This window comes from Coffea arabica, chromosome 10e, assembly GCF_036785885.1.
Source record: "Coffea arabica cultivar ET-39 chromosome 10e, Coffea Arabica ET-39 HiFi, whole genome shotgun sequence".
NCBI lineage: Eukaryota > Viridiplantae > Streptophyta > Magnoliopsida > Gentianales > Rubiaceae > Coffea > Coffea arabica.
Window position 1 is genome coordinate 44,410,472 of NC_092328.1, and position 18,201 is coordinate 44,428,672.

Here is an 18,201-nt window from a genome sequence, read left to right on the forward strand (position 1 = left end):
TTAAAACTAAACATAAACAAATAATGATTCTTAAAAAGTATATAAATCAAAAAATTTTCAACAATATTTATATTTAATTCATTCAAAATACATGAAAAATGGTAATAAAACATGCGGTTATATGTCAATACATCTTTAAAAGTTGGAACTTTTTTATAGCCTTGTGATTTAAATCCAAACATGCTTGATGATTTGTATTTCTAGACCAAAAAGAAATCAACCAATATTATGTCAACAAAAAAATTTACTCAACTAATAAGAAAAGTTAGATTCAGTTATGCATTACTAATATTGGTTCTCAAGAAAACTCATAGAAGAGTCTTCAAATGTATTTTGTGATTTGTAATTTATATATATTTAATATTTAGTAATACTATATTTTAACAAAATATAAATATTATATATATAAGTAATTAAAGGGTCGGCCCTATATTGGGTTTGAATCTAATGAGACCCAAACTCGGCTAATATTTAATTCCAATCTAATTTTTAGATTCAAACTCAGATCAGTTCACTAAAAAGTCGGATTCATCGGGCTTTTTGTGGAACCAAACGAGGTGAGGTCGGGTTGGCCGAATCCCATTGACAGTCCTATCAGTTGCCCGTCACGAGTGACCGGAAATTTTAAAGTACCCAAACGCCCCCTCCAATTTTTTTAAACTTTAAAATACACCCTCTCGGATGGTAACTCTTCTTTTGCTGCTGTTCTTGTCTCTGTCTCTCTCTCTCTCTCTTCTATCTCAGAAGTCAGAACTTCTTCATTTCTAGGGCTCAGAAGCACCACCTTGTTTTACACAAGTAAGTCCCTTTATTGCTCTGGTCCTCTAAATGCATTAGCGTGTGGTTTTTGTGCCTTTTACTCTGTTTAATGTAATTTATTATTATTTTTTATGAATTAAGTTTTTGTTAACTTTATACTAGCTGAGGAGTCATATTTGTTACTTTTCTTTGGCTTTTCTTCCTTCTTTTTGTTTTTGATCAAGTTTAGTGATTTTAGAGGTACTGAGTTCTTGAATTTTGTCTTTTCTATGTTTGAAATGCGATTATTATCTGGTTGTTTTGTTTCCAGTAATGTATAATAGCAGCACATTGTTTTTATGGTACTAATTGGGAATTTTTAGCGGAATTATGACTATGTAGGTCTTTGAAATTCTTGAGTAGTCGATGTTTCAAATGGGTTTTTTTTGTTTAATGTGTTTGTGCATGTGTGAAACTAGATTTGCCTGAATATTTCTGAAACGAATTGGATTCAAGAATGCAGTTTTGCTTATTAGTTTGTTGATTTCTAGTTTAAAAAGTCTTGTATTATGAGAATAGGGGAACGGGTTTGCCTTTGGCTGCCTATGCTAAGGACCTGAAGATTATTGGATTTTAAGAGGTGGAATTAAATTGTGAAACCCTAGTTTTCTGGTTGTAAAAGTTGTTTGTTTTGTGGAATTTACGTTTGCGATCCTTTTATCATTTTGATGGTAAGATGGGTTTGCTTTTGTTTGTATGAATTTGCAGAGAAGTTGAAGAATTGTGGTTGTAAAGATTTGGAATTGCACGGTGAAACCCTAGGAGTTTTTAGATGCAAATTTTTTGTACTTTAGATTTATTTTTTTTCCAATTAACCTGAAAGGTAAGATGGTTGATCAAGATGGGGATAATACTGGTAGTGCTGGTGTCACGGGGTCAGTTGGCGAGGCTGTGGATGGAAATATAAACACGAATGGATTTGTTGTTCAATCTGAAAATGGTCGGACTGCAAATGGGAATTTTGCAGGGTCCTCAGGAGAGAGTTTTCAGACTGCAAATGGGAATATTGCGGGGTCCTCAAGAGAGAGTTTTCGGACATACAAGAGGAGAAAACGTGCCCAAGCAGTTGAAGGTGTAAGGTCTTCAGGGGATTTGGCTGGTCAAATTGAAGAAAAGGCAAGTTTGCAATAAAGCTGTTGTGAATTATTAAGAACAGAGAGAATGTTAAGCTGGGTTGATTGATACATCGTTAACTGAAACATCCTTTGCCATGCTATTTCTGTGGTGGCATTTGGATCTAGTTTGAGTTTTAAAACTGTATTAAGCTATTAAAAATTTTCAGTTCTTTTTCAAGCATTTCCATGGCTATTACTATGCTATTCTAATATCATTCTCTTCCTTGTGTTGGTATCTGTAACGTTATGCTATTTCCATTGACAGCATGAGATAGTAGTCACATTTTTGATAAAAGTGTTACTGAAGTGTCTTGCACAAACACGCAGATAATGATTAAATTTTTGCAATCAAAATTCATGATGAAGAGATTGAATAGAGATTCTCTTGAGAAGAGAACAAATCTGAATGGTTAAATAGAATTGAATATGTTTGTTTGTGCCAGAGATCTGTATGTATCATCTCTTTTTATTATCTGTATAGTTTATGGTTAGCTGCATCCTCTTTGTTTTTTCTTGAGCCTAACCTTGTAATTTTTCTCTTGCTCTGTTAGTAGGACACACAGCATCTTGGACATTCCCTGAAGTCTGTTATTTGTTCCTTTTTTTTTCTTTCTGGACTTAAAATTGACTCAGTGAGAAAGGAGTCACCCTTTTAAACAATTTTTGTTTTCATTTAGGAAAAGAAAGGCCATGACAACTAGCACAAAACACTTGGACATCAAGTGATGAAAACTTGAGTTTATGCACAGATTGAGTTGATAGGAAGAATGTGATAGCTGCTCCTGCATAAGTTGCTTCAGAGATTGTTTGCAGTGGAATTTGTTCTTGTCAAGACCATTAGAAAAACAAAAATGTTAGCGTAAAGGGTATTGCTGGGAAAGAATGAGAATAAGAAAGCAAAAGACATGTTAGCTGTCTATTGAGTTAACACATGTTTTCGGATTGGCTGGACTTCGGATCTTGGTTTCTCCCACTAGGATTAAAAGGAGAAACTATTTGACAGAAAAAGTTCCTGTGATAAATAGGATATATATAAATTTATGTTCTGCAAGTCCAAGAGAACTGATACTGTAGTATGGCAGGCTTGCCCTTCTTCTTTGAGCATTGATATGGTTGCAAGAGTTCTTTTGCACATTAAAGATTTTTCTGAAGCCAGCATACCTTTTTTGTTTGGTGGAATGAGTTTTCTGCAGGAACTTGGTTTATTTTTTTATATTTTATATTTTTGGTTTTAGCAAGCCAAATTGTAGATGGATGTAGCTGTTAGGTGCCTCCTATAATTCTTCTTGTTCTCAGTTCCAATCTCATTATCCTTCTGACATTGTACCAGATTCTTTATCAATGCAGATATTACCAGGAATATCAGACATTAGTTTGTATCTGTTTTCCTAGTATCAACTGTGTGCAGATTTGCATTATTTTATTAAGTTAAAAATAAAAAATTTTGTGAAGGCATTTAGTGAATAGCCTTTGAATTTATAGTATTTTTAGATTTTTTACCTCATCTGAGAAAATTCTTACAGGATGGAGATAGAACATCTGAAAACACGTGCTAAAGATGCAAAAAGGTTTGGAAATTTTTTTTTCAATATGCTGGAATAAAAATAAATATCTGTTACGTGACTGTTGTCGAACAACAATTTCAGTTTTATAATGTGCCAGCAGCCATTGCTGGTAACGAGATTTCATATCAATATCATTTCCACTGAACACTCCACTGTCTTATCTTCTTGTTTTCGCCAAGGGACTCACAATTGTAATTGATGGTATTTCTTTGTTCTTTTCTTCTTTATTAGCACAATCTATCCATTTCCTGCCAATCCTCATGCATAATATCTTTAGTCCTTAGAAATTGACACAAGGGTGCTATGCGGCTTTTTTTTTTGGTACTGAATTGTGGAAAATACAAGATGCCTCTGCTGCTCTTTTGGAAAACCTTTTTCTGCGCAAACTGCTCACTTTTGCACACTCTGTGGTCATAGCTTGTGAAGGAATTCTAGGATATTGTCGGTTTTACATTCGAGGAGGAAAATGGGTAGTTAGTCTAACTACAAACTAAATCTACTTTAAAAATGCCCTTTTGTTTCTTGATGTAAGATGTTGCAGTGAAGGGCACTTTTGAAATATCAAAATTTCACATCACAAGAAATTAGCTTTTTTAAATGTAGTGTCATGGCCTCAACTGGTGAGTTAGAATCCAGTCAAACACTCCTTTAGCACCATTCTTCATGCTTTTTGACAAGAGTTGTGTCTTAGTTCTAACTTTTCTACGTTTTGCCCTGGACAAACTATCAAACCAGAAAAGTGATTAGTCTGCCAAGGCAACATGTCCATATATGACTTATTTTCCCTTTTATCACAATTCGAAAGACTAGGATATTTGTAATGTCATTTTCCCCTATGGAAGATATTAAAACCTGTGTGTCGGGATCTTTTTATTATTTATCTGCCTTTGTGCATTTATTCTTGTGCTATTTTGGTAGTTATACCATTGCTGTTTGATATGTTGCAGTTGACTAAAGGACTGTGGGATGTGGATAATGAATGTTGTTCTGCACACGCTGGTGTTGCTGGGACGGGAATGCATGTGGGAATGACTTTTTCCTATGATCCCTCACTTAAGCACTTAAGAAATGTTGTTCTGGAGCACATATACAAGTCTTTAAAGGGTGAAGGTGGTCTGGAGGAGTGTATTCGGGACGCACTTGTGCATCCTTCAGAAAATGGCTGCACATCTGCAGTTAAGGTATGCTAACCATTTTGTACATTCCTAGACTATACATAGGTTGACAAAGCACTATCATTTCTTGAGCGTTAAGTGATTTGTGTTTGTAATACTCTGTCTCCAGGAGTCCGTTAATTCTTGTGAGGATGGGAAAAAGTGCTCCTCTCCTTCAGGGCGTCTGCATGACCGGATCCAAAATGCCTGTAATGGCATTGAAGGTGCCATATTGGATTCGTCTATAAATGAAACTAACAATTGGATAGTCACAGAGAGATGCAAAAGAACTTTTTCTGATGTTATCATGTCTGAAAAGTTTGCCCTTTTGTGCAACATGCTTCTTGAAAATTTTCAAGGGATGAAGGCAGACAAACTTTTTGATATTAGCCTCATGAACTCGCGGATAAAGGAAGGAGCGTATGAAAAATCACCGGTGCTTTTCTTTTTAGACATTCAACAGGTATATTTTGAAAGCATGCTCGAGGTATAACTGTTATTGCATGCTTAATGTCTTGAATCCCTAAAGTAATTTTACTTATTTGCTGATTTAAGAGATCTGTACTCATCAGAGACAGGAGAAATAAAACATGGTTAGAAGAGAATCAGTTGCTATTGATCTCACATATGTTATTAACAGAATTGGATGCCCCATGCTTCATTGACTAATTTTGCAGCATTTAGGTGCTGTAGAGCCTTGTCTGGTGATCTAAGTATAGGACCATTGAGTTTGTAGTGTTCTCATTCCTCTTTTCTTGAAATGTTTATACCTGCCGAAATCGATGATGAGGGCTTGGTGGCTGAAAACTTCTTTTGGTGGCTGAAAACTTCTTCTTCTTGTAATTGATTGAATCTACATCTGAAACACATCAAGGCATATTAGGAATTTGATGTGTATAGTTGTAAAAAGCTGATTAGTCAACTCTTTTGTCACGGTTTCAAAAAGTCTTGGCATTTCTCTATCAGATTGAACATGGATTTTATGCAAAAGCAAATAGTATTTTTTCCCTGAATGGAACAACATATATAAATGAAGTTGACGATGATGTGGTAGTGCTTCTCATGATTTGTATCTGGATCTTGAACAACTTTTGTAGATCTGGACCAAGCTTCAGAAGGTTGGCACAGACATAGTTGCCCTTGCAAAGGATCTCTCAGAAAAGTCAAGGACTATGTACCATAAACAGGTAGATGTACCTTCCTGCAGATGTTCCTGTGCTGTCTTTAGTGTCACTTTATTTGTTTGTCCTATTATCTTCCAGTTTATACAGTTTTTGTTTGTCGCATTGTCCTCCAGTTTTATACAGGTCAATATATTGATGTAATTATTGTTGTTTGCTTTGTCAGATTGGGGGGTTGCTGCGTGCTGCTTCTGATGATGGTGCCATTGAGGTGAGGGTTTTGCTTCTGTAAAAGGGTGGTTGGCTTAGCTGGTTTGGCTTTGAAGATCAAGTAGTATTACTGGAAAAACCTATTTTACCACTTTGCTTGGACAATATTTGAATGTTTGTTTCTAGATTGTACAAAAGGGAACAAATAACTGAAAGTAAAAACTAAAATTCACAACCACTTTTCCTGCATTGCTGTTTGAGGGAAGTAATGCTATGAGTGCATGGTTAAACTGCTCTGTCTCTCTCTCTCTTCTTTCCCCCATCTTTCCCCCAGTCTTTTAATATTTTTAGGGGTCCGTATATCTGGGTTTTAAGGTGAAGCATTAGAATCTGTTTTGAAGAGATGTTTAGTCTGGAATGAACATAGGACATGACAAGCTGCTAGAGATTCTGATTGTTGTTAATGTGTTTGGTTAAGTATCATAGGAGATAGATCTCTGGTTTTTATTTGCATGAATTTGTACGATATCATATTTTGGTGTTTTCACTGGATCAATCTCTAGTTAGCATCATGTAAGTATTAATTATTGCATAAATTGAACATTCACTTGTTATAGTTCTTTTCAAATTGTATAAATTGTGTATCACTAGATTTGATTAAAAAGTCTTGTGGACTTTCAATGATTTGCCACCTAGATTCTTCAGGATCATATGCTCAGATTTTTAATCTAGTCGAGAAGTTGTAATATTAAAATATATCGCTAGTCATATTATTTTCTTTGCTATCCAATATGGAAGCTGTTGAAAAAAGGGTTGTTTCTGCAATGAAATGTAGTTTCAGGATCATGTTATTATGTGATTAGGTACTGGAAGTGAACTTATGGAATTTATTGTTTAACAGTTTGTGACCCAAGAATCTGACATGCATGCTAAAGTGGAGCAAATGGATGCCTGTGGCATATACAAAGTCTGCACCTGCAAGCGATGTGGAGGCAAAGCCGATGGAAGAGATTGTCTCGTCTGTGATTCATGCGAGGAGATGTATCACGTCGCCTGCATTGAGCCTCCAATCAAAGAAAGTCCTCAGAGAAGTTGGTACTGTGCCAGTTGTACTGCTAAGGGGATTGAATCACCACATGACAACTGTGTGGTTTGTGACAGGTTGAATGCCTCCAGGTCTTTAGTTCATGATGGAGTTGATGAGCTTAGTAATGCAGAAACACTGCTGGAGTTGGAGGAGAGTTCAAATGGTTTAACAGATGATGATACTAATGTTGCAAAAGGGGGTAAAGTTATTACTCATTGCAATGTCTGTAGAATGGACATAAAAAATGGTGAAAAGCCTAAAATATGTGGCCATGCTTTCTGCCCCCACAAGTTTTACCACACACGATGCTTGACGAGTAAGCAGTTGGATTCTTATGGCCCCCAGTGGTATTGTCCTTCATGTCTTTGTAGAGTTTGCCTTGCTGATCGTGATGATGACAAGATTGTCTTGTGTGATGGGTGTGATCATGCATATCACATCTACTGCATGCAACCACCACGCAGCACGGTTCCTAGGGGCAAATGGTTTTGTAGAAGGTGTGATGCTGAAATTCGGTCCATACGCAAGGCTAAAAGGACATATGAGAACCTGCAAAGGAGATTAACCAAGAGACCTGGAGAGGGAAAAACACCTCATGTAGAAAAGGGGGAAAAAGAGGAGGCTCTAGAAAAATCTGGTGGTGTGGACATGCTTTTAAATGCTGCAAGAACTCTTAACTATGAGGAAGATCTGGCTGCTAGGCGGGTAAAAATCTGACTGTTTGGACAACCTCCCTTGTACACTGTCTCGAGGGAATTTTGTGATAGAACTGTAATTTTCACGTTATTGAGTAGTTTTGCTGCATCCTTTGGGCTGCTGGTGTTTTGGATAGATCGTAGACTTAGTCAACAAGTTGATTCTCACTGTGGAAAGGCGCGTATGGCTCTGCTTAATGTACATCCTTGAATTGCAGTATGTAAAAGTAGAATGTTAGCCTGCTCCCTTTTGAAGTGCATATTTCTGGGGCAGTCTTTCTGTTTGGCATCCTAAAAATCCTTCTTAGGCTCTGCTTGTTAGTGGATTCTCTCCTTTTCTAAAGTACCCGGCCTAAGGTAGTAGTTCATGTTGTTGTAAAATGAGAGCATCCCTTGCCTTGAACATCAAAAGATCGTTGAAATGTTTCAAGTAGATATTTGATTTCCGGTTTGTGACAGTCTTGATTTTTAGATTAGCAAGTGCTTTTGATCATGGTTGGTAAGATGAACATGTAGTTCCCGTTTGGGAAAATACTAGATTTCATCCATAAACTTTGGGTCATGGACACATTTTGTTCTCAAACTTTCTAGCATGACATATTTAGTATTTGACCTATCAATTTTTTATCAATTTCATCATCAACCAGGAAATTAATTGGATTGAACGGATATTAGAGTTGGAAAGAAAGGTATTGGAGTTGGAAGAGTGAATATAGTCGTTTTATTTCGCTGAATTTAAGTCGTGTAAGGTTTTTTACTGAACAAATTTTGGCTTATCAAGTGCTCAATTTCCGTTCAAATTGATTGGTGTCCTATTTGCGGTTGAAATTGGTCAAAAATTGATAGTTCAGATACTAAATGTACGAGTTTGAACACGAAATATGTGTTCATGATACAAAATTTAGAGATAAAAACTGATATTTTCCTTTCTTATTTCATTGATGCTGTTTGCTGTGTGTTTCACAATGTCAATTTGATCTTAAAAAAAATAGCCATAAATTTTATTTATACCTGATGCACTTTTCATCCTCAAAATTTGGGGGGTTGACCAATTTCATCCTCAATGTTCCACCCCAAACACATTTCATCCTCAAAGTTCCGTAATTTTGGCCAATTAATGACAATTGACAGGAAATGGAGGACAAATTAAATATTGGGACGGAACTTTGCACGTGAGAAGTACGATACGTTAGATCCAACTTTATACCCAACATAACCGGGTCAGATCCAACTGGAGCCACTTTTTCTAACGGACGAAAATTTGGAAAATAGCAAAAAGAAAAAAGCTTCAGTCTTCTCCTTCTTTCTCTCCATTCTTCAGCCCTAAAAGTTTTGTTTGGCCAATCGTTTCATCCACTTTTCGAGTATCTGCTGACAAGAAGAAGGGCATAGACGGCATTCGTGGAGCATTTTAGGTGAAGAAAAAAATGCATTGCGAAAGAAAGAGCTTCACATTTGTCCACCCCCAAATTACGGTATTTATACCCAAAATCAACAACTACATTGCATAAAGATATGTGTTTTTTTGGAGAAGGAAACCTGATATGTGGTCCCTTGTGTTTGTATTTTTTTCCCACTATAATTTATGGCTATTTTTTTTCCAGATCTGGCCATTTGCATGAGGTATAAATAAATTAAAAAATTTGTCTTGGTTTGATTATTATAGTGTGAATGTAGTCCCTTATGTCTGATGATAGTTGCTGCTTGACTATAATTTTGTGGTGAGAGTGACTAATAAACAATAATGCTTGGTTTATTTTGCCGGCCATGTGTATGGAAAAAGTGTTAAAGTGGTCCTTGTTAGGTAGTTTTTGTGTAGGTCAACAGTTTGTTGTGTTGAAATGATGAAGCTTTTTTTTTCTTGAAGAGTCTGATATATATTGTTTTCTTTAACCAGAAACAGGCAGCACATTTATCACATTAAGATGTCACCATGGAGGCCTCATTTCATATACTCCTGATCCCCATTATGAAGGTGGAGATTTGTGTGTTTTTGACTACATTGAGAGTATAGGTCTAAGTATTTTCGAAGTGGATAGATTAACTGAGAGTACTGGTGTATATGGTTATAAGGTGTACTATGATTGGGAAAATAACACTTTTAGGAGGATAAACTACAATAGGGAGTTGAATGGTTATGTTAAGGGGAAGGTTGGACCAACTAAGGAAGTTAACTTATACCTTGAAATATCCTTTCATGAAATTCTAGTACAACAACTTGGTTATGATCTGTATGAGGTAGATGAGATAGAAAATGAACCCCAAAATGGTGATGGTAACAATGATATTAGGGATGAAGGTCAAGGAGGGTGTGCTGCTAATAATTGTGATAATGATTCCAATGCAAGTGATGAGACTTTATTTTCAACTATTGATTCAGATTATGAAATAGGTGATGATGGTATATTTCATGATAATATTGACAAAAATGCTGAATGGTTGGGGGTAGATAATCACAGGAAAGAACATGTGGTTCTTGATCCTTTGAATGAAATAGAGAAGGTTCCTGATTCTGATGAAACAGAGCAAGTTCCTGATTCTGAATCTGATTTTGAAAGCATCCATGAGTCTGATGATAAAGAGTCTAAATTGAGGTCTCGTTCTTTTGATTCTAAACATATTGACAATCCAAAATTAGAGCTGTACATGTCATTTACAAGTCTGAAACTTTTCAAGACTGCTGTACATAATTATAGTGTGAAACAAGGCAAGTTTTGTAAGTTTGTGAAACAAGATACAGTGAGGGTGAGGGTTAGATGCAGAAATAGTGAATATAATTGGGTTATATATGCTAGAAAGTTAAGTGGGGTGAAACTATTTAAATAAGAACATTTGAAGATAATCACACATGTGATTTTACATATGATAACCCTCTTGTGCATTCTAGATGGGTAGCTAGGAAGTACTGTGAAGAGTTTAGGTGTAATTCTAAATTAGATTTGGAGCATTTTAGGAAGACAGTAATAAAAGAAAATAGATGCTCCTTCACAAAAAATGAAACAAATAGGACAAGGAGAAAAGCAATGAAAATTGTTTAGGGCAATGAAAAAGACCAGTATAGCAAATTAGGAGTTTATATGCATGAAATTCTAAGATCCAACCTTGGTAGCACTGTTATAATGAAAACTGTTGATGGGAAAGGTAGATTTGAGAGGCTGTATATCTGTTTTGCTGGAGTGAAGCATGGTTTCCTAGCTAGATGTAGGCAATTTATTGGAGTAGATGACACTATTTTGAAAGGATCAGTAGAAGTTTTGCTAGCAGCTGTTGGAGTTAATGTCAATAATGGCATTTTTTCAATTGCATATGTTGCAGCAGAGGGTAAAAATAAGGACTCATGGTGCTGGTTCTTCAAACTATTGAAAGAAGATTTGAAGGTTGAAAAGGATTATGAATGGACAATAATCAGTGACAAACAAAAAGGTCTAATTGAAACATGTGATATGATTTTTCCAAATGCAGCCCACAGATTTTGTGTGAAACATTTGCACAATAATTTTTCATCTGCTGGTTTCAAAGGAGAAGGTTTGAGGAGAGCATTATGGACTATTGTCAAAGCAACAACACCACTCAATTCATTAGCAGCATGGAAGAAATGGCTGAAATTGATATAGAGGCAGCCATGACAAACCACTAAATCAATGGAGCAGAGCTTACTTTAGCACTCATCCTAAATGTGCTATGTTATTGAATAATATATGTGAGTACTTCAACAACAAAATCTTGATGCTAGAGAGAAGCCAATAATTGAAATGTTTGAACAATACGGCTGTACATGATGCAGAGAATGCAAAAAAATAGGGATCTGGCCAAAGAGAAGTTGCAGACTTATCCTTCTGCCCCAGAATTCTTCATATTATGCAGAAAAATACAGATAGAGCACCTGATTGTTTTCCATTCAAATCAAATGATGATCTTTATGAAGTCAGCTGCCCATATGGTGACCAATATACAGTGAACATCAAGGAGCAAACATGCTCCAACAGAAAATAGGAACTAACAGGTATTCCCTGTCCCTATGCCATTGCTGCATTGTGGATGGTTAAAAAGGATCTTTTGCTATATGTTTCAAAATGGTATACAGTGGAGACATATATGAAGTGCTATGAAGGATCAGTGTGTCCCATGAATGGAGAAAGTGAATGGGGGCTTATTGATGTTGGTGAAGGTCCTTTGCCACTCTTATATGGGAAAACACCTGGAAGGCCTAAGAAGCTGAGAAGAAGAAGTGCAGAGGAGGTTCAACAAGCCAAGGAAAAAACTAAGAAGAAGGTGACAAGAGTGGGACAGATTAACAAGTGTAGATACTGTCATCAAAGGGGACATAATATGAGGTCCTGCAAGCTTCTCAAAACTGCTCAAGATGGAGAAGTTGCAGAAACTGATATTAGTTCAAGCCAAGTTGCTGCTTCTACCAACAATCCAGCAAGCCAAGATGGAAAAAAAACTGTAAGTTGTCTTGATGACTTGTTACATCTATCTTTGTTATTTGGTATATAAAATGACATGTTTTCCTTTTAAACTGTAGGGAACAAGGAAAACCAAGAAACCTACTGCTGAATCTTCAAATAAAAGGGTAGAAAAACCTGCTACATCTTTTGATTTTTGTCTTTATGCAATTTGACTTTTGCTACTTCACTGTTTTGTGCAGAAGAGACAGCAATGTACAAGAAGAGTTGCAGCTGCAGTTTGTAATGATGATTCAAACACTAAATATCAACAGGATGCTGAGCCACTGGTTGAGATTGACATAACATTCTCTGGCCCAGATCAAGTGGACCAGGATATGTACGAAGTGTTTGGGCTGTCAAGGTCTCAAGTCAAATATAGTATCAAACAAGCCAGAACACAAACTAAAGAACAAGTAGAGATGCCTTTCAGGATTAGAGATGTTCATATACATGTTGCTGCTGCTGCCAAGGCAGATTTAAGTATTCCTAGTTCATCTAGATCGAAGGGAAAGGAGAAACTACTATGATAGGAGAAACAACATGCTGAATAGTTGCTGCTTTTGTTCAAGCCAAGTTGCTACTTTTGTAATTAACATAACTTTTGTTGTTTCAACTTTTGCCTTCCCTAATAATTATGGAAGTGCAGGCTGTAATGTGACAGCTTGCTTTATTTCATTTATAGACCCATGTTCAACAACAGTCAAGTAGTTTGCTTTATTTCATTTGGAATGCACTTTAATTGTATTGAAGTTATGATATATATATATATATATGGCAACTGTTTTCATGTTTATTTGTTTGTATTATTTGCATTTGTTTTCCAACTTGGTTTATTTGCATCTGTTTGTATTATCAGTTCATGTGGTTTATCAGTTCATGGCCATTTTATATATATGATAGGAACAACACTTTGACAAGGACCATTTTCTTACACTCAACGCATAGCTTTACAAACAAAATAAATTGCAGAGTTCATAAATTGCATTGTTGCCAAATACATTTCCCTACCTAAATCCCACCTTGTACATAAATTACAGAGTTCATTTGGAACCTTTGTACAAACAAAATAAGTCCCTTTCTATACCCTGCAATTGGATATTACTTCATAGGGAAAAATGCAACTCTCATTCCAACAACAAACAAGACCAGCTTCAAAATGTTCTTCTGCAATTTTAGCAAAATCGCTCCAGTGTTAGCAGCAACTTGCCTCTCTTTGCTTTTCCCTCACCTTTACTGCTCCAACTCAATACTAGCAAAACCACCAAAAGCACAATTACCGTAATAAAAAATTTCTCCCTCTTACGCATTCTTTCAACTTGTTCTTCTATTTTGTTAATCTTTTTCAGCAAACCAGGAATGAGAACTCTCCCTCTTGGACAAATTGGCTCATCAACCCATTCAAAGTACCTACATCTCTCAGGTCTCTACCATAACAATAATGACATTTTTTAGAAATTAGTTAGCTAAATTAACACATTGAAGGACCAATATTTTTAGACAAATATTTCTTACCGGCCACAGAGAGCAACCAAGGAATCTTCTTCCCGGATTCTTGCAGCGCCAACAGGTGCTCATTTTTGTTCTCAACCCATAGTTGCAGAATGGAGTTGATGAACCACTGGAGACTTTAGAACTTCTGCTCCTCATTAGGCAAAAATGGAGACTTCAGAACCACTGCCAGATGCACTGAGGATGAAATGTTTAAAAAGCTCCAAAGATTGGCAAAAAAATTTTGGGGTTGCATAAAGACAGAAGGAAGAAGGAGAAAAATGGAGCTTTCTTTTCGCCCATTGCAATTGTTTCGTTAAAAATGACTCAATTCGATTTTACCCATTTTTTGTTGGGTAAAACCGATGGTTCTAATGATCAATTTGTCATTTCATGTCAATTGTCCTTAATTGGCCAAAATTACGAAAATTTGAGGATAAAATGTGTTTGGAGTGAAACATTGAGAATGCAATTGGTCAACCACCCAAACTTTGAGAATGAAAAGTGTATTTTTCCATTGTTTCTTTTTTGAAAGTCATTCAATTGCAAAAGCTAAATGCTTCCAAACACTACAAAGCACTAATTACCTACATATAGATTAACAAAAGTTGATCTAGATTGTCCAAATCAACCCATTCTTCTCAATCAATATCAATGTATGTTATATGTGTGTGTGTGTTTTCAAAATGTTAAAAAATAAAATAAAATAAAATTGGGCCGGGTCAACATGGATACACACAAATCCAAAACCCAGCAAGTGGGAGTTCTTTTTCTTTCGTCACCCCAGAAAAACCCAAAACCCACAAAAACCCATCCAGCTGCTCGCCATCCGCTCTCTCTTTGTCTCTACAATCTCCGGCCTCCCAAGCTGCCGGAACTGCTTCCGGTCACTGTTTTCTGAGGTGGGCTTCTCTTTCTATTCTTGGCAGGTGGTTAATACTTTATATATTCATATTCATGGTACTTTCTTTGCATTTTTTAGTATTTTAAAGTGTGTTTTCTGAACTGATTTCAATTCAGCACTTTAGGTTTTTTGATGAAAGAAATATGAAGATTAGGGAATTCTATTCATTCAAAGAATAAAAAATACCCATCAAATATCAGCTCCCTGTTTTTATTTTTCCATTGAACATCTCAATAATTATAATTTTTGAGCTCAATTTCATTGTTTTTCTGATTTATTGGGCATTTTGCATTTTGCATCTCCGTTGCATTTATACGATATTTAACTTACTTTTTTGAAAGATTTACACTTTGGAACCCCTCCTAACTTGGTAAGGACTCCTTTGTATAAAAGCGAATACAAATTTCAGGGCTGATTCGTTTTTCCATGATTATGTTTCTTTCATTACACCATGTTTCCCTTTTTTCCCCTTTCCGGGTGTCTTGTTGTTCTTGAATTGATTTAGATGTTGAATAGGAGAAATGAACTTAGATGCGGTGGATTAAGAAATTTATTTTAGGATTTTAACAACTTGGTTTGAGTTCTCCTACTGAAGATAGTTTGCTTAAGATGGTGGTTTGATTATTTGATTTTGTGTCACATGTGCTGATAATCTATTGCCTATTTTGTGATCTTTGATCATGAGGCGGTGGAATTTTCATTCTTGCTTAACTTTACTGTCAATGAGAGTACATGGCATAAGCTTATGGCAAAGGGATGTTTCTCTTCTTGAAATGATGGTAATGACTGCTGCATCTTAATGAGTTCCAGAATGAAGTTAAAAAATAATCAGTGTTGGGCTAATCTTGAAAGAGTTACATGTACCAAAGAGAAATGTCATTTTCTATTTTTGGAGATTTATGTATTGATTTGAGACCTTGAATTCCTAGGACTCGATATCTACAGACAACAAGAAGTTGCATGCCATAATTATAGGGGAAGGGCCTAACTCTATTCATTTTGGAGATAAAGCTACGATTTTCACTTCTTTGGTAAAGTGCTACTCAATAGATGATGTGGTGCAATATCATTTTATTTGTTGTAGGACAAAGACATAACTAGCAAACTATTTTGGAACCTGTATTATATTTTATGATATGCACACACTTTGCTATATTCATGTTCTCTGTCATAATCAATACATGCTGCACCTTTTGTTACTAATGCTAACTGTCTTAACCTTTTCGATTGCTGCTTTGTTCATGCCATGCCCTAGCAGTTGACATATTAAATCGGGGATAAGTGTATCAAATCTGCTCAATTGATCTTGTTATCAATCTTGATGTTAAAGTCATGATTCAAGCCTACCTAGCTGTTAGATGAACAGATTAAATCAAAAGTACTATGGCAATAGCCTTGCCTATGTTATGATTGAAGTGCTTGGTTGGTTTGCTAGTGCATTTTAAGTTCGCTTTACTTTGTACAGAATATGTAGAATACAAGGCCTTCATGCTCCAGACCTTGAGTACAGCTTCAATTTTCAGATACAAAGTCGTCCTTTATCAGTTAGTCTGTCTAAGTTTGGGTGCAACTTTTATCTTATTCTTGTCACTATTGCTTTTTGGTAGTCTTCCTTTACTACTTTTGATTTTATCTTGCAACCCGTAAATGTAATTTGTGGTTAATAGGTAATAATCCATGTTGAGAGTTTAAGCTAATATTTTCGACCAGGTGGCAAAAGGGAAATTGGGGAGAGTTTGGCTATTGTCCAATTCTGTTTAATGTGTATAGCAGTAACTGTGTACAGTATACATAATTTTCAGACATTTGGCATGCCTTTAATATTGTTGTTCTCATCATTGTGACATGGGGCCTGGTAGCTTACTCTAGCAGTTAGGTTAAAGCTTAAAAAGATTTTAATGAAAATTCTTAGATAAGCAAAAGAGTGTGGATATGAGGGAACTGTATCAACCATAACTTTTTCTTCAGTATTAAACTTTGTTAACCCGTACTATTAGTTTAAACTAGGGGTGAGCAGATTCGGTTCGTACCGAATTCATAACTGATTTCAAATTCAATTCGGTAATTTGAAATCGGGTATTTGGTAATTCAGTACCAATTCGGTGCGTACCGAATTTACTGAATTCTAATATGGTATAAAATAGGTAATGAGATTATGAATTTGGTAATAACCGATTTCGAATTCAAATTCGATAATTGAAATCGGGTACCGCATTACCGCATTCGAATACCAAATTGATATATAAAATTATATAATATATAGATAAATGCTATTTAGTATTAGTATATACTACTAATACTTTATTGTATTATATAGGTAAATGCTATTAATAATAATTAGTATATGGTATTATCATCATATCTTGTACTTATAATAATAATAATAATGTACCATATATTATTTTAATATTTGTTAATTGTTATATGACTATAATAATACAAATATATAGTAATACATAACAATATAAGATAACCATAATACTTATTATTTTATACATGAGTAACATGACTAGAATTAGATAATAATTAATACATATATGTATAATACTAAATATTAAACAATAAACATAATTAGTAATTAGAATTTAGATATTGATAATTTGATACATCATTCATGTTTGAATTATTGAATATTTGAATGCGTAATCTGTAACTTACAAGTATTAGTGTACTCTAAATTTACATTACATATTTAACATAAAAATTCATATTATCTATTCACCAATCTTAAGACTTTAAGTATAGATAAGACAACTTAGCAGTTAGCAGTGTAAGTGAATGCATATGAATTGCAAATCAATGAATTAGTGTATTGACTTTCACAATAACATATGTAAGTAAATAAGTTTTATTTTGATTTGAAATAAATTATAAGTTTGTAACTAATATAACTTATCACTATCATTGTAATTTGTAAGTTTGTAACTAATATTACTTATTATAAGTCATTATAAATTATAAATTCATAAATTATCACTAATCATTGCACAATCTAAGGTTTATTTTAGTTTAAATTAATCACTTTTTATGTGTTCCTCAAATCATAGACTAAGGATTCTAGGTATAAGTGATCAAATAAGTTAAAATTCATATTATCTATTTACTAAGCTTAAGGATTTAAGTATAGACAAGACAACTAAGCATTGTAAGTGAATGCATGTGAATTGCAAATCAATGTATTAGTGTATTGACTTTCACAATAACATGTGTAAGTAAATAAGTTTTATTTTGATTTGAAATAAATTATAAGTTTGTAACTAATATAACTTATTACTAATCATTGTAATTTGTAAGTTTGTAACTAATATTACTTATTATTAATCATTGTAAATTATAAATTCATTGTAACTACTAACTAAATTAGTTTAAATTAATCACTTTTTATGTGTTTCTTGAATCATAGACCAAGGATTTTAGGTATAAGTTATCAAATAAATGCCAATTAAACCACAAAATGATTTGAACATAAGTAATGTGTTCAATTATAAATAAATTTGGGATCAAATCAGTAATAATGTTTAAATTATTGAGGAGCATAATGAATGTATTATAATTTAGGAGCCCCAATTTATAAATTAAAAATTACAAAATCACTTCATCTGGGAAAAGTCGG

The 18,201-nt window shown here is 34.7% G+C and overlaps 1 protein-coding gene across 5 annotated transcripts; it reads left to right on the forward strand.

The window, feature by feature from the left end:
• The first annotated feature begins 642 nt into the window (after positions 1-642).
• On the forward strand, positions 643-8,196 carry LOC113712735 (PHD finger protein EHD3). 5 transcript variants are annotated; one of them, XM_027236277.2, is made up of 8 exons: positions 643-798; positions 1,507-1,914; positions 4,426-4,659; positions 4,763-4,856; positions 4,992-5,095; positions 5,730-5,819; positions 5,980-6,024; positions 6,865-8,196. In XM_027236277.2, the coding sequence occupies exons 2-8, from the start codon at positions 1,627-1,629 to the stop codon at positions 7,765-7,767; spliced, it is 1,758 nt and encodes a 585-aa protein (XP_027092078.1). In that variant the 5' UTR covers positions 643-798; positions 1,507-1,626; the 3' UTR covers positions 7,768-8,196. The 5 variants fall into 5 exon arrangements, with proteins under 5 accessions (XP_027092078.1, XP_027092077.1, XP_027092081.1 ...); XM_027236276.2 differs by having other exon boundaries at positions 4,763-5,095; XM_072067307.1 differs by having other exon boundaries at positions 655-798; positions 1,622-1,914; positions 4,763-5,095.
• Positions 8,197-18,201: the final 10,005 nt, after the last annotated feature.

What these genes read in the sequence shown, in the direction of transcription:
- LOC113712735 (XM_027236276.2), top strand. Translation starts at nt 1,627, where the DNA reads ATGGTTGATCAAGATGGGGATAATACTGGTAGTGCTGGTGTCACGGGG. An exon ending in CTGGTCAAATTGAAGAAAAG is followed by an intron (nt 1,915 to 4,425) that starts GCAAGTTTGCAA and finishes GATATGTTGCAG; the next exon opens with TTGACTAAAGGACTGTGGGA. An exon ending in TCTTTTTAGACATTCAACAG is followed by an intron (nt 5,096 to 5,729) that starts GTATATTTTGAA and finishes CAACTTTTGTAG; the next exon opens with ATCTGGACCAAGCTTCAGAA.